The sequence below is a fragment of the Chiloscyllium punctatum genome, chromosome 14 (assembly GCF_047496795.1).
Source record: "Chiloscyllium punctatum isolate Juve2018m chromosome 14, sChiPun1.3, whole genome shotgun sequence".
NCBI classification, from domain to species: Eukaryota; Metazoa; Chordata; class Chondrichthyes; order Orectolobiformes; family Hemiscylliidae; genus Chiloscyllium; species Chiloscyllium punctatum.
The window spans coordinates 17,485,014-17,499,816 of NC_092752.1; the positions used below are offsets into that span (position 1 = coordinate 17,485,014).

Genomic DNA, 14,803 nt, shown 5'->3' on the forward strand with positions numbered 1-14,803 from the left:
TACTCCTGTACTTGAGCACACATGCAAACAAAATCAAAATTCAAATATTTATCTTCATCAAGATCCATGTGTGACTTGGAGGCAAACCTGCAGGTAGTGCTAATCCCATGTTCCTATTGCCCTTATTTCTATAGGTGGTAAAGGTTGCAGGTTGGGGAGACGCAGTTGATGAAGATATTGCAAGTTGCCATAGTACACCTTGTTCAACAGATGAAGAAAAGTCCTGTAATCTCAAGATAAATCCTGAGAATTAGGCCAAGCAGAGCTTAAAATCGCTCAGCAACTGTACTTGGATAAATTTAACCACACAGATGGAAATAGCAGGAAGGTGAAATGCGTAAAACCATTAGATACTGCGACACACTGCAGTTTAGTGTAAAGATTGCCTTAGCCTTATATCTGCAGTACATTAATAGATTAATTAATGAGTTGTCGAGTGATATGTTAAAAGATTTTCTAACCATAAACCAGATATGTTTTATTTGAAAGAATTCAGACAATAAGTAAAACTAATGCCCATAAGAAAGTGTGAAGCAGAACTACATTAACTAATTTTGAAATTTTAATGTATTTTATATACATCAAATTTTCTTGTATACACAATATTTATATACAATGAACATGTACATATCATGTAGTAAATGAATAAGTAAGGTGAATATGTTTCATAGAAATAATGTCCAATAATTACATATATAAAAATGAAATCCAAATTGACCTTGATATGCATTAATGAAATGACAGGTGATTTTGGGAAACTGCTGAGTGTTTCTGCTTGATAAGAAGATTGATTAACCAATGAGTTACTAATCTGTACTAAATGGAACATGCTGGAGTGCATTATTATACAACAGTACTGGTAATCCTTGTTAAGTGCTGAATTAAGTGCTATAATACCTAAAACACAGAGAGCTGTCAGAAATTATTCATGCTTTTTAAAAAAATGTGGTAAGAACAAGCACTTAGAATCAATGCAGTTAATATATTCTCAATATATATAATGGTAATCTAATATGAATGATAATTATACCATTTAAAAGACTGTAAAAGTCTCTTGCACAACCCCCCCCTCCCCCTTCCTTTATGCTTACCTTGTCCAATCTAATCACCATCAAACCCCTTAGAAGAATGGAGTATTACCTATTCAGCTTCAGACTTCTTAAACACAAACTGACTTTCACTAGAGCTTCATATTTAATATCCAACTTTCCATGGTGTGACATAAATTTGGTGCTAGTCACATATACCAGCTATTCATAAACTGGAATTTATGCTGCTTATTCAATTTTTGTTCATTTATGGGAAGAAATAGAGCTGCCTTTGCAAAGACAGCATCAATCACAGACTGGCACTGGCCACAAGAATGGTTGTTGAAAGATGTCGTTTTAAGGTTTGATAGATTGCAAATTCCGCTAATTTGTTAGCTGTTGTAAATCTGTTGGACTTCAATTTTTTTCCTAAATTTTTCACCATCTTCAATGCAATTGTAGCAATAGCTGCTCTTCTTGATCCTGCACTGCTACCTCTAAAATCTCTCATTCCAGAAATATTTCATCGCGCCTTCCTCTTTCTCACCTTATCTAGCAAAACACTCAGCAGTTTCCTAAAATCACCTGTCACCTTGGTCACAAAATCTGAGGATACAAAGTCTGGGTTCTGCATGCATGCTGATAACAATCAGCACCTACTGCTGTCAACACCTCCATTGCCTCTATATTTTTAGTTTGCTTGTCCAACCTTCGGTCCAGCGAAATGTTAGAAAAGCTGAAGCCTTTATCTTCAGACCTTGCCAGCAACTCATTAGCGTCATTGCTGATTTCATTCCTCAGTCTGCCTACTGGCTCGATTTGAATCGGACTATTACAACCTACTCAGGCTGCTTGATTAGAAGCTTCTTCCTGCAAATTGTCCATATCATAATCACCATCTTCTTTCCCCTCTGTACGTCAAGCATTTCTGTCCCTACCTCATAGTATCTGCTGCTGAAATCCTCATCCATGCGTTAACCACCTTCAGACTTGACTGTCCCACCCTATCTGCCTCCAACAAACCTCAAATCATCCAAAGTTCATTTGCACAAACCCTAATTTCCACCAAGCCCTGGTCATCCAATATTTCTTTGCTGACTGGGCTACATTAACTCCTGGATCCCTTCTAGTCATAGATGCCTTTAAAGGTCAACAAGGTTGTCTACGTGTGGAGCCACAGGAAACGGGAGAAATTCAAAATGAATGTTTCATGTCAGTATTCACTGTGAGGACGTGGAGGCGAGGGAATTCGGGGGAATAAATATTGAAGTCTTGAAAACAGGCCACATTGCAGAAGAGGAGGTGCTGAAAATTGTGAACAATATAAAGATGGATAAATCTCCAGGATCTGATCAAATGTATCCCAGTATGTGTGGGTAGCTAGGGAAGAAATTGTGTGGCCCCTAGCAGAGATAGTTGTATCATCTACTGCCACTGGCAAGGTGCTGGAGGTCTGGAAGGTAGCTAATGTTGTATCTTTATTTAAGAAAGGCTCTTAGGAGAAGCCTGGGAATTAAAGACTGGTGAGTCTGACATCGGTGGTGGGTAATATTTTGGGAAACTTGTTGGATCAAAGGCTCTGTTTCCGTGCTGTAAGACTTTATCACTCTATGACTATAACTCCTATTTCTGCAATCTTCTCCAGCCTACTAAGATACTGAAAATTCTGCATTCCTCCACTTCTTGCTGTCTTGTTTTGTCTCTTCTTAATCATGTTGCTGCAACATTGGTGATCATGGATTCAGCCTCGAGGCTCTCAGCTCTGAACCTGTTCCCTGATCCTCTCTACTTAATTTCCCTCTTTAGGGAAGTTTCCTAAAGCCTGTGCCTTTGTCCAAGCTTTAAGTCACTAAATTCCATATTTGCTTTTTTTTGGTTGATTATTCTATTTTACCTGAATCTGTTTCTGTGAAGCACTTTTAAGATGTTATGTTATGTTTAAGGTGCTACATAAATTCAAATTTCTGTTTAAAATTTGTATTAAATTTCATTTTAGACACCACACATCCAGCTTTTGATCTCTCATTCACCACCAACCAGGTAGTTTATGATCCCTAATTATAACAGTAACATTTTACACTGGTTTTCCTATTGCTTAATCTGCCATTCCCTCTTTTCAAGGAATTGGATATTTAATCATTACTCATATTTCCTCCCAAAATGCGTTACTTCAGACTTCTCCATATTGAATTACATTTGCTCCGTTGGCTTCTTCACTGTTCATCGTGTTTAATCCCTCCTGAATTCTTTGATGTTTTTTGTCACTGCTGTCCCCATGTGCTGCATTTGTATGATCATCAAATTTTGAGATTGTTTCGAGTGCACAATAATATATTGCTATAAACCTATTTATTTCTTTTGGGTATTACTGACTCCCAACTACAGTATATGAAATAAAGTCAGGAACCTTTGGCTTTTTTTTTGCTATCCATTTACAATTGGTAGAGGAATGGTACGGCTTGTGTGTTTAAAAATTCATTATGGATACCTTATAGTACTCTTAACAGTTAACCCACTTTGTTTCAACATTAAAAATGTATTGATCACCATAGATTTATAATAGACATTGATGTCGTACCAATTAAGTACACAATAGATTCAATGAATAAAAGACTAAATATGATCAGAGAGTTCAAAGAGCAGCTTTTGGACAGATATCTTTCAAATGATAATTTCTTTAAGTTACACAGTTTGGTTTGTTGGGAATATCTAAGAAACCTTACTGGAAATTTGATAATTCTACACTTCGATGTGGATTAACAGTTCTTATTCTTGTTATATTGGAATATAATTGCACCTTTGTGCAATAAAACCTGGATAGATAGACATTGTCTGCAGGAAATGCTTAACTGTCCTTAATGACTATCTCACTTTTATGTTAATGTGCAGATTCCATGATACAAAGGAATAGCTCATTCTAACCAGTTGCGATACAAATTCACAGTAGACACTCTACAGCTCTGAAGTTGCCATCAGGAACTAAGTAATCAGTAGTGAAAACATATAAACATTTTTGGGTAGTCATGTGTGAAAACATAGCAATACAGAAATTGGATGATCCTGACTGATCCATATATACAGATTTAAAGTTTGAATCCAATGTATCCAGGTCTACACTTGACTATTACAGTATGTCACTGTTTGCAAGTATTTAATACAATCTTTTATTTGATTCAATTCTTCCATTTTCAATTTCCCAAAGTTTTAAAAGGTAGAACTCACCAATTTTTGTCTGATATTAATATGCGTCGGCTTGCGTTTTTATATGAATTCTGATTATATTGAATTTCAGCAACATGCAAAATATAAATAATTCATTGACTCATCCCCAAAAAAAAATCAAGATGTAAAAAGTCTGTCACTCACTGGAAGCTCTCTGTGGCTCAAAGCATGGAAATGCACAGCATGCTTTTTCCAGCTTCTCTGAGTGGACGAATATAAAAATTTCTACCTTGCCAGATAATATTCAGCAGGCCAGAGATAGCAGGTAGCATCCCAAGTGATTAATAACTACTATCCTTAAAACATATCTTTAAAAGTTCACCTGAGGGAACGTGAAATACAAGATAATAACACAATCAAGGGGATCAGACAGAATTAGCAATACATCAACTGAATCAATTCTGTATTGCTGCCTGCCCACTATGTTAGTAATTGTATGAAGCGTCACACAGTAATGATGAGATTAAGCTCATGCACTCCCAGAGAAAGTGTTCCAGTTTTATTATGATTCAAATCCCAACATTATTTTGCATTCTTATTTGAGCAGTGAAGTTAAATAATTTTATGAAAATTAAGTTGAGACAAAACCATATAAGCAAAATAATAGTGAAAGGTTGCCGCTTGTGAGAGGTCTATTCTGTTCAATCTTCAAATGTACAAATATCAGTTTGTGATTGTAAAAGTACACCTCCTGGATTGAAATTCTCAGTAGAAATTGGTCTTCCTCAGCACTGGAAACAGGGCTTGATTGCACCTGCCTCTTGTTACATTCCCACTTGAAATTCCACTCCAATTATGCCAAGAAAACTGAATATTGGATGGGCCGATTAGCAGGCAGCTGATATTCTACCGCAGTTTTGTGCTGCGGAAGATTAATTTCTGCTCCACCATATTTTACAAGCACCACAGAACTCAGGTAGTTTCTCAGAATGATTTGGTTTACAGTAGTGTTATTTACAGAGGACATTACGTACAAGTATCACAAACAACAGAATATCTGTTGCAATGAGTGCACCCGTTTAATACAGGTTGTCACCACCCCGTCCAAGGTCTACCTTTCAAACACTAGTGGATTCCAAGCCCAATGGAAGTTCAATGATTATGACGTCATGCCATCTCCTCTTGATTTCTGCTGCCTGATGCAGTCAGTGCTGCTGTACTGTCTGTGCAGTCTCAATGTCATCGTGAACACCGAAGGGAACGAGGCAGCCCAGGAACCACAACGTTTAACACACAGAACAAGTTTTGGACTGAGCCTTCTCTGCAGCAGCAGCGGCGGCGGCAGCAGCAGCAGCTACACGGAGGGAGAGAGAGAGAGAGAGAGAGAGAGAGAGAGAGAGAGAGAGAGAGAGGTTAAAATGATGAGAGGTCAGGGAGTGAGAGAAGATAAACAGTTTGGAAGAAAACAAGTGCTTCAAGGAGCTGTCAACTATGAAAGGAGCCTTAGGGACCAATGTGCCATTTATCATCACGTTCTTTGTCTCCTCATTTTGCTACATTGTCCATACTCTTCTATGTTTTAATGTCCACTTTTTAAAAAATAGGACAGCAGTATTGCCCTCAAACTGAATGTTGCTCAGCCACTTCAGATGTCGGTTAAGAATCAATCACATTGCTGTGAGCCTGGTCTGACATGTAACCGGATAAGGATAGGATGGCTGATTTCCATATGGATAGAACAGTAAGGAACCAGATGGGCCTTTGCAGCAATCAATGGTATTTCCGAAGTCATCGGTGTTGTATATAGACCCACAGCAAAGTGGTTCCTCTTAACTGCTCTGTGAAATGTCTAACAAAACAATCAATTTAGGAACAATTAGGAATGGGGATTAAATGCTGCCTACAACCTGTGAGTGTACTGGGTGCATTTCAATATAATTTTAAAATTACACAACTCCAGAACAACCAGATGTCTTGTGGTGGAGTGTGTAACATCCCTACTGCTGAGTGAGGAATTCTGGGTTCAAGTTCCATCTCAGGATTTGATGGTGGCTAAGGAAGGTGTGTTCAGTGTGTGGCCAAACAGGTTGAGCATCAACATGCAAACCTACCATCTTCAGTTGCTTCATCGATGACCATCCTCCCATCAAAAGGTCAGAGTGGGCAAGTTCACTGATTGCACAATGTTCAGCACCACTCATGACTGAAGCAGTCCATATCCATATGCAGCAAGACCTGCACATTATCCAGGCTTGGGCTGATAAGTAGCAATTCACATTCATGCCACACTAATGCCAGATACTGACCATCTACTACAAGACAGAATCTGCCAAACTCTCTTTAATGTCCAATGGCACTACCACCACTGGCCAACTATCAACATTCTGGGGGTTACAATTGGCCAGAAACTGAATTGATTGCAAATGCTGTAGCTACAGGAGCAGGTCAGAGGTTGTGAATATTATGGCAGGTGACTGACTATCTGACTGCACAAAGCATGCCCATCTACACATATTTACACGACCCAAGTCAGGAGTATGATGGAATACTCTGCTTGCCTGAATGAGTGCAACTTCAACAACACTCAAGAAGTTAACATTATCTGTGACAAAGCAGCCTACTTGACTGGTACACCATCCACCACCTTCGACATTCACTCCTCCATCACCGACAACAGCGACAAGTGTGTGGCACCTGCAGCAACTCACCAATACTCCTTTGACAGCACCTTCTAAGAACTGCAGCCTTTATCAGCTGGGAGGACAAGGGTAGAAGGCATTGGGAATAGCTGCCTGCAATTCTGATCAACATCACACACCAGCCCAACTCGGAACTCTAATGCTTTTTCTTCTCTGAAGTCAAAATCCTGAAACTCCCTCCTTATAACACTCTGAGTGTAATAACTGAGTCTTCAGTCAAAAAGTGTGACATTGGAAAAGCACAGCCGGTCAGGCAGCATCCGAGGTGCAGGAAAGTCGACATTTTGAGCATAACCTCTTCATCAGGAATAAGGGCTTATCCTTGAAACACTTTTTGACGCTGACTCTCCAACATCTGCAGTCCTCACTTTCTCCCCATGATCTGCAGTTTGAGAAAGTGGCTACCACAACCTTCTCAAGGGCAATTAGGGATGGACATTAAATGCTGGCTTTGCAAGTGACACCCATATGCCTTGAAATATTTTTAAAAAATATATTTTAAAATTATGCTATTGGTTTGTAGTAAGAGGAGGAGATTCCTGGTCATGATAGAAAGACCGTCACTATCTACACAGGCAGCATATAAACAAAATACATGTTGCTACATCAACATGGACTCCCAGAGTAAAGTGTAACACACCAACCCCCCTCCCCCAACCCCATCAGAGAACAAACACGTTCAATGTAGCATTAACAACAAATATAAATACAAGAAAAAAAGCTTCAGTAAACAAAACAGAACTTTCACTTCACTTAGGAACTGACAGTTTCATATAAAAGTAAGCAGACTTTCATATTGTTACTCTCAGCTTGATTTGAACATGAGATTCAGAAGAGAAGCCCCAATGAATGACTCAGTCACTCGCTGAAACAAGCTCTAGAATGAAACCACATGGAAAGCCAAAGTTTTCCTATTTCTGTTTACTTCCCAAAGCTGTAAAGTGTTTTCCCACTAACCTTTCTTTGCTGCTAGCTCTTCTTCTTGCTTCTGCCTTGCTTCTTGCAAAGCCTTCACCTTCGCCTCATGTTCATCAGCAAGTTGCTTCCATTCTTTTCTATTGTTGAGTATGCCATCAAGCATTGGTGTGATGGCCTCGTGAAAGCGAGAGAATTCCTATAAGAAAGCAAGTGCGGCCATAATACTAGTTTGGTACTACAGCACCTGACTAGCTATTGCATTGAGATTTCCTTTTAAATACATTAACCTTGGAAGAAACTAAAACATTGAAATTGAGAAAAATGTCTCCTTCTTTGTTAAAACTCTGCGTTCATCCAATTAGATCATCCTTAAAATTGCACACCTAAGCTTCATCACTTTTTTCAATTTTGAAAATAAATATTTAAATATTTTCCTGTGTTAACTTGAATATATCAGCAAATAAAATAATTGAAATTGTCCAAATTATTTCCTCTGACTCATTCCAAAATAAACCATAGCTTTCACTCCAATGCTTAGAATAAAATATGTAAGATTTTGCTATAATATCAGAGCATGATGCTAATAATCATCATTTCTGCCAAAAAAATGTAGCTTAGAATCCCTACAACGCAGATAGAGGCCATTTGGCTCATTGAGTCTATAATGACTGTTTGAAGAGCATCCCACTGTCTCTCCAGAACCTCACATTCACCATAGGTAACCCACCTAGCCTGCACATCCCTGGACACTACAGGAGAATTTAACATAGCCAATCCACCTATCCTGCACATCTTTGGTCTGTGGGAGGCAGACTGGGAGAGAATGTGCAAGCTCCACACAGATGGTTGCCTAAGGCTGGAATCAAACCCGTGACCTGGGTGCTGTGAGGCAGCAGTGCTAGTTGCTGTGCTACTGTGCAGCTTGGCTGGTAGTCAGAAGGACCCTCCCTGTCAGCTCCTTCAAGTTAACTGTGCTAAGGAAGAAACCATCATCTATCTCCTTCTGTAATGTGCCTTTGCAAAGCAAGTCTAGAAAGACTTACAGTGGTTTGTCGGAGTTCATTTTCATGACGCAGTACTTTGTGCTGTACAGGTTATTCCCAGGGATGAACACCAAGATAAATAACAACTTCCAGTAGAAGTCATCAACTCAGTGAAAAATGTTCTTTCACTGCCTGAAACCTGCAGTCCATTACCAGGTGTTGCAGCCTGGCACTCTCAAAGGCCTAGGACTCTGTGTTGAAGTACACACCAAAGCTTGGAGGAGCAGCTGCTGCAAAGGTTCAGTGGGAAAGCCCACTCCCCTTAAGGCCCTTCCTGTACCTGTAGTAAACTGAGAGGTTGGAACCATGTAAGTCTCCTTTAGCTATATGTTTGACATGAAATAGATACTGTAATTATAGTGAAGTGCCTCAGAGTGTCACATGCTGCACTTTAGTCCTGTTATTTGATGTTTCTGCCCAAATTTTATGAAAAAAGTAAATTTTTTGGCAAAGAAAGAAAATTATTTGGTTTGCTTATGATCGGTAGTGTTACATTATCCTGAGTTACTGCAATGGGGCAGATGTGTCAGTATCAATAAATATTAATGCCATCCACAAGGGTTTTGTCAACATGACTAGTTAAATCATCCTGAGTTAAAATTGCTGTTGGTCTCAGCAGTATTGTCGCCACCTTTGAACCAGAAGACCCATATTCAAATCTCACCTATCTGTAAGTGTGAACAGTTTGATTAGAATAAAAGATTCTCAAATGACACAAATCAGTCTGTGTGTGTACTCATATGGCACTATATAGGTGATTGAAATGCTGAGGTTGAGTTCAAACCTTTTTGAGCTTGTAATTGCTTTGTGTCAACATGCTAATATGCCTACCTGTAGGCCAAAAGACTCATGTTCAACAGGAGCAAAACATTGAATGTTTTCAAGAAGGCATTTCATATAATTCTTAGTTCTAAAGGGATCAAAGGTAATGGGGAAAAAACAGGAGTTGGATCAGAATTGGAGTATTGAGTTGGATGATCAGCCACGAATGGTGGAGCAGGCTAGAAGGCTGAATGGCCTGCTTCTATTTTATATGTTTCAAGTCCCATCAGTCCTATTGTGTCTGATTAAAAGTATCAAGAGCAACATCTAAATTAATAGAGCTGCATCCATGATTGAACTAGTTATTGCAAAAAAAGTCCATTTATGTTTCTGATGTCAAATAGCAGTTTCAAGTTCTTAAATAAACTAATTTCCAAACATTGTTTCTTGATGATGTATTTTCAAAAATTGATCTTTAACAAGATTTCAATGTTTTGGTTCACATCATAAACGAAAGCTGAAAGTTTGCCTTTTAACATCTAGAATCCATTTTGTTCACTAAAAAATACATTTTTAAGACAGTAACTGGAAAGGAATCATTAATGGCAAAACACTTTCAATACAAGCTTCTCAGATGTTACAAGAGAAGTGATACCATGTATCATAAAACATATTTGAAATACATACCTTGTAGACAAATGTGCACACAAAGTCAATGAAACCAACTTGAAGTTTGGGGAGTTCATCTGCTTTGTTCCTGTCCATCATTGGCTGGGATTTGAATCAACAAAAAGGGAAAAAAGTTATAACCTGTGACCATTGAATACAGAAGTGTTAGGTAACTTGGAATCCATGAAACACTTTGGACAGATTTAGTCAGCATGGCCAGGTCCTGTGAATAGGCCAAAAACCATGTGGCAAACCCCTTTTGCAGTCTGCTGAGAGAGGATGGCAACTCTTAGCAGCTGTCCCCATGATCACATTTGCCTTCCCTCCCTGGAGCTGCCTGTTAATTGAAGGGTCATTAGCCTCAACAGCACCACTGGACATGAAGGCCACTGTAAGGTTTGTGAAGGTTTGTAGCTCAGGTTGAGGTTTAGGATGTAGGTTTGTTCACTGAGCTGTAGGTTTGATATCCAGATGTTTCATTACCTGGCTAGGTAACATCATCAGTGGCGACCTCCAAGTGAAGCGAAGCTGTTGTCTCCTGCTTTCTGAAGCTAGTGGACCTGTGCCTCACCACCCACTTCACCTTCAACAACATAATCTACAAACAAACCAACGGCACACCCATGGGATCTCCGCTATCAGGATTCATAGCAGAAGCAGTAATGCAAAGACTAGAACAAACAGCCCTACCAACCATCAAACCAAAAATCTGGGTCCGCTATGTAGATGACACCTTTGTCATCACAAAATGAAACAAGATAGAAGAGACATTTAGCATCATCAACAACACCCTCACAGGCAAAATGTTCACCAAGGAGGAAGAAACCGACAACAAACTCGCATTCCTGGACGTCACAGTCGAAAGAAAGGACAACGGAGAACTACAAACCTGCGTATACAGAAAACCGACAAACACTGACCAAATACTTAACTACACCAGCAACCATCCCAACACACACAAACGAAGCTGTATCAGAACACTATTCCAATGAGCCACCTCATACTGCAGCACAGACAAACTTCGGAAAACAGAGGAGAACCACCAATACAACGTATTTAAGATAAATGGAAACTCAAAAAATACAGTCTGCAGATTCCTCAAGAACAAACCACAACAAGCAGACCTAACACAGCCAGAAACCCTAACCACCTTACCATACATCAAAGAAGTTTCAGAAATGACAGCCAGACTACTAAGACCCCTCGGAATCCTAGTAGCACACAAACCCACCAACACTCTCAAACAAAAACTAACAAACTTAAAAGACCCAGTACAACCCATGGACAAAACCAACGTCATCTACAATATCCATGCAAGGACTGCCACAAACACTATGTAGGACAAACAGGAAGAAAGTTAGCCACCAGGTTACACGAACACCAGCTAGCCACAAAAAGACACGACCCTCTCTCCCTTGTAGCCCTACACACGGATGAAAAAAACCACCATTTCAACTGGGACAACACATCTATCCTGGGACAGGCTAAGCAAAGACATGCCAGAGAATTCCTAGAGGCCTGGCACTCCAACCACAACACCATAAACAAACACATAGATCTAGATACCCTCTATCAACCCCTTAGAAAACAAACAGGAAATGACATCACCACAAACACCAGGAACCCCATGCAGGACAAACATATAAATAGAAAGCAGGAGACAACAGCTTCGCTTCACTTGGAGGTCACCACTGATGATGTTACCTAGCCAGGTAATGAAACGTCTGGATATCAAACCTACAGATGATGGCCACTGCTGGAACTGCACATGGAAGAACAGGACAAAACAGAAGGGTTGGCACCCTCACAGAAGTGGGGTCTGGGTTGGTGAGGCAAGCCATGGTAAGAAGGTTGGGGGTGGGTGTTGCTGGTGAGGGCATGTGGCTACATTGCAATAGGGGCTGCTGGAGATCTCTGTATGGGCCGAAGAGTAACTGGTCAGGAAGCACTCACCGACCAACCTCCTGATTTCATTGGTGCTAACAGGCCTTTGGCTTAATTGTCCACTGGGCAAGATGGCACCACTTCACAGGTCCCACCTTTCAACCTTCATCACCCAGAGGACTGGTAAAACCCAACCTATCATTTCTAAATCCAGTCAGTAGATACTCAATAATTACGTTACTTAAATTGTTTCTGACTTGACACAAATCTGGACTGAAACTGGGAGCCAGGCTCTCAGTTTAGATGATAACTTATAATAAGTCTTTGAAATGATGAAGGGATTTGAAATGGTACATACTCAAAAAGGGTTATAAACATAAGGTTTAAAGAGGGAATTCAAGAGAAACTTCTTTAGGTAGAGATTTCTTAGAATATGAAACTTACAGCCACATGGAGTGCTTACACAATCAGTGTGGATCAGTGCTAGGGATGGTAGTTGTGGGGTTATCAAAGGCCTGTGTCTTTGAGCTAGGGGAAGGGCCACTGGCATTATGCTTGGCTCAGAGGCAAGGCCACTAGTTTCATGTTGGGCCAGGGGTGCTCTCTTTGGGTCAGGGTCTAGGGTCAGTTCAAGAAGCAACCCAAGGGCTTGTGCTTTCCTACCTGGTCTAGATGCGCCTGAGGGAAAACTAGGCCAAGTACGTAAGGGAGAAAGAACAACAAAATATATTGAAAGAGTGAAACGAAGGAGGATGGGAAGAAACATGTGGATTCATCCAGAACAGACCAGGTGGGCTGAAGGGTCTTATTGTGCTGTTAAGCTGAAGGGTTTAAACATTGCTTCATACTCACAATGGGATTCTGTTGTAAGACAGTTCTTTCCAAGTCACCCTGTTCCCAGAATTCAGCTGCGACTAACAGAGCCACCTGTGAAACAACACTCTGTATCAGTACAGCTCGGAAAGGGTCCCACATGATAAACACATTTACCTTTGTTTTCTACCTTAGCATCGCTTTCCTTTGTTTAGCTTTCTATTCTAGCCCGAAGCCAGCCTGCATAATGGTGGGTAATTTGATAGCAGATACTAAGAACAATGCAAATTTTGCTCATTCACTGATAGTTACTAGTTAGGAATCAGGATTGGAAATAATTGGCTGACGGGTTGTCCCTCTTCTGACTGAAATCACCTCCATTTTTGCTTGTGTTTTTCTATGTGAGGTTAGCTACTGTAGCACTGACAAAACTTTTTTAAAAAGCTAAAGAGTGGTAGTGTAGTGGTAATAAAATAAATTCAGAGGGCCAGGCTAATGATCCGGGGAACATTAACTTGGTTCCTTTCTCCACAGATGCTGCTAGATCTGCTGCATGTCTCGAGCATCCTCGATTTGTGCTAAGGAATTCCAGCATCTGAAGTAATTTGCTTTAATCCTGATATTCTGGGGACAAGGGTTCAAATTCTCCCACAATAAGGAAAGGAAACTTAAAAGAGAGTCTTGCAACACAATGGTGGTGCCCTTATCTCTGAGCCAGAAGAGCTGGGTTATGGTCCCAACAGGCCATGATATGTGTCATAATGTATCTAAACAGGATGATTAAAATAATTACAGTTTGATGAATCCCTGGTGTGTGATTTTTAAAAAGTTTTTAAAAAAATTTCTCTCGTTTTCAGCCCTCCCCAGTTTATGCCTCAGAATAAAATACAGGCAGAGAGCTTACTCCCAGATCACGAACAAACTATTCCATGTGAGGTGCAAGAAGCTGGTTGGAGTGATTGGTCTTATGACCTTTACTCCTTATGAGCAAATCCAATCCTTCCAACCACATTTGATGTGGGCATAGCTTGCAAGCGTAGCATTTATTGACCATCCATAATTGCCCTTGAGAAGGTGAAGAGTCACTTTCTCCACCACAATTGAGTTTTCAGTAACACTTCGGTACAACTGAGTCATTTCAAAGGGCACTTGAGAGTTGACCTCATTGCCTGGTAGGTTGCAAAGTGTTCTACAAAGTAAGGGCTGGGTTTTAGAAGCTAACAGCCTATAAGAGGAGTGTCGTCACTGAGGGACCTTTGTACTTAAGGATGAAAACTCCAACAATATAAGGTCCGCAAGTACATGGTGGATATATGTGTTAATGAATATGTGAGGGACATTGCCAAGCAGAAGCCTTACATTCATAGGAAGAGTCTTCTGCCTGATTCCCCTGTAGTGTACCTCACAGTTTGCACTTACACTGATACATATTGTAATTCAAAGCCCGCCACTCCTTCTCTCATTGCAGTAGACCATTTCTGCCCAGTGATTGGTGATGGGTACCCTAAGAATCAATGATTAAGTTGCACTGCTTCAAGCAAATTGGTACCTTCTGTCACCCTCCCTCTTACTAATTACCCAGCACCTGACAGTCTCCATTATGGGCTATTGAAATATTGTGTTTCAATCTTATTTAATCTACTTCTTCAAACTACCATTCATGAAACAAATTTTCCACAGGCTAAAAATCCTGACAGCAATCTTAAACCCTCAGAAATAACTGCTTGTGATGTTAATCTCATGAACCGATTGAAAAAAAGTGGAATCATTTCTTGGTTAATGCGGCAGACACAGAAGTGTCTTTTAGCCACTTTGAAGTTAATGA

The 14,803-nt window shown here is 40.0% G+C and overlaps 1 protein-coding gene across 2 annotated transcripts in view; it reads right to left on the reverse strand.

The window, feature by feature from the left end:
• Positions 1 to 549: 549 nt before the first annotated feature.
• LOC140485634 (rod cGMP-specific 3',5'-cyclic phosphodiesterase subunit beta-like) overlaps positions 550 to 14,803 on the reverse strand; it is a 77,345-nt gene continuing 63,091 nt past the window's right edge. Inside the window, exons 19-22 of one of the 2 annotated variants that reach the window (XM_072583988.1) lie at positions 13,018 to 13,092; positions 10,300 to 10,383; positions 7,847 to 8,003; positions 550 to 5,541 (exon numbers count right to left, since the gene is read on the reverse strand). In XM_072583988.1, coding sequence (XP_072440089.1) covers positions 5,477 to 5,541; positions 7,847 to 8,003; positions 10,300 to 10,383; positions 13,018 to 13,092 — 381 coding nt within the window. In that variant the 3' untranslated portion in view covers positions 550 to 5,476. Of the gene's footprint in view, positions 5,545 to 7,846; positions 8,004 to 10,299; positions 10,384 to 13,017; positions 13,093 to 14,803 lie in introns of both variants that reach the window. The other variant, XM_072583987.1, reaches the window with a different exon arrangement.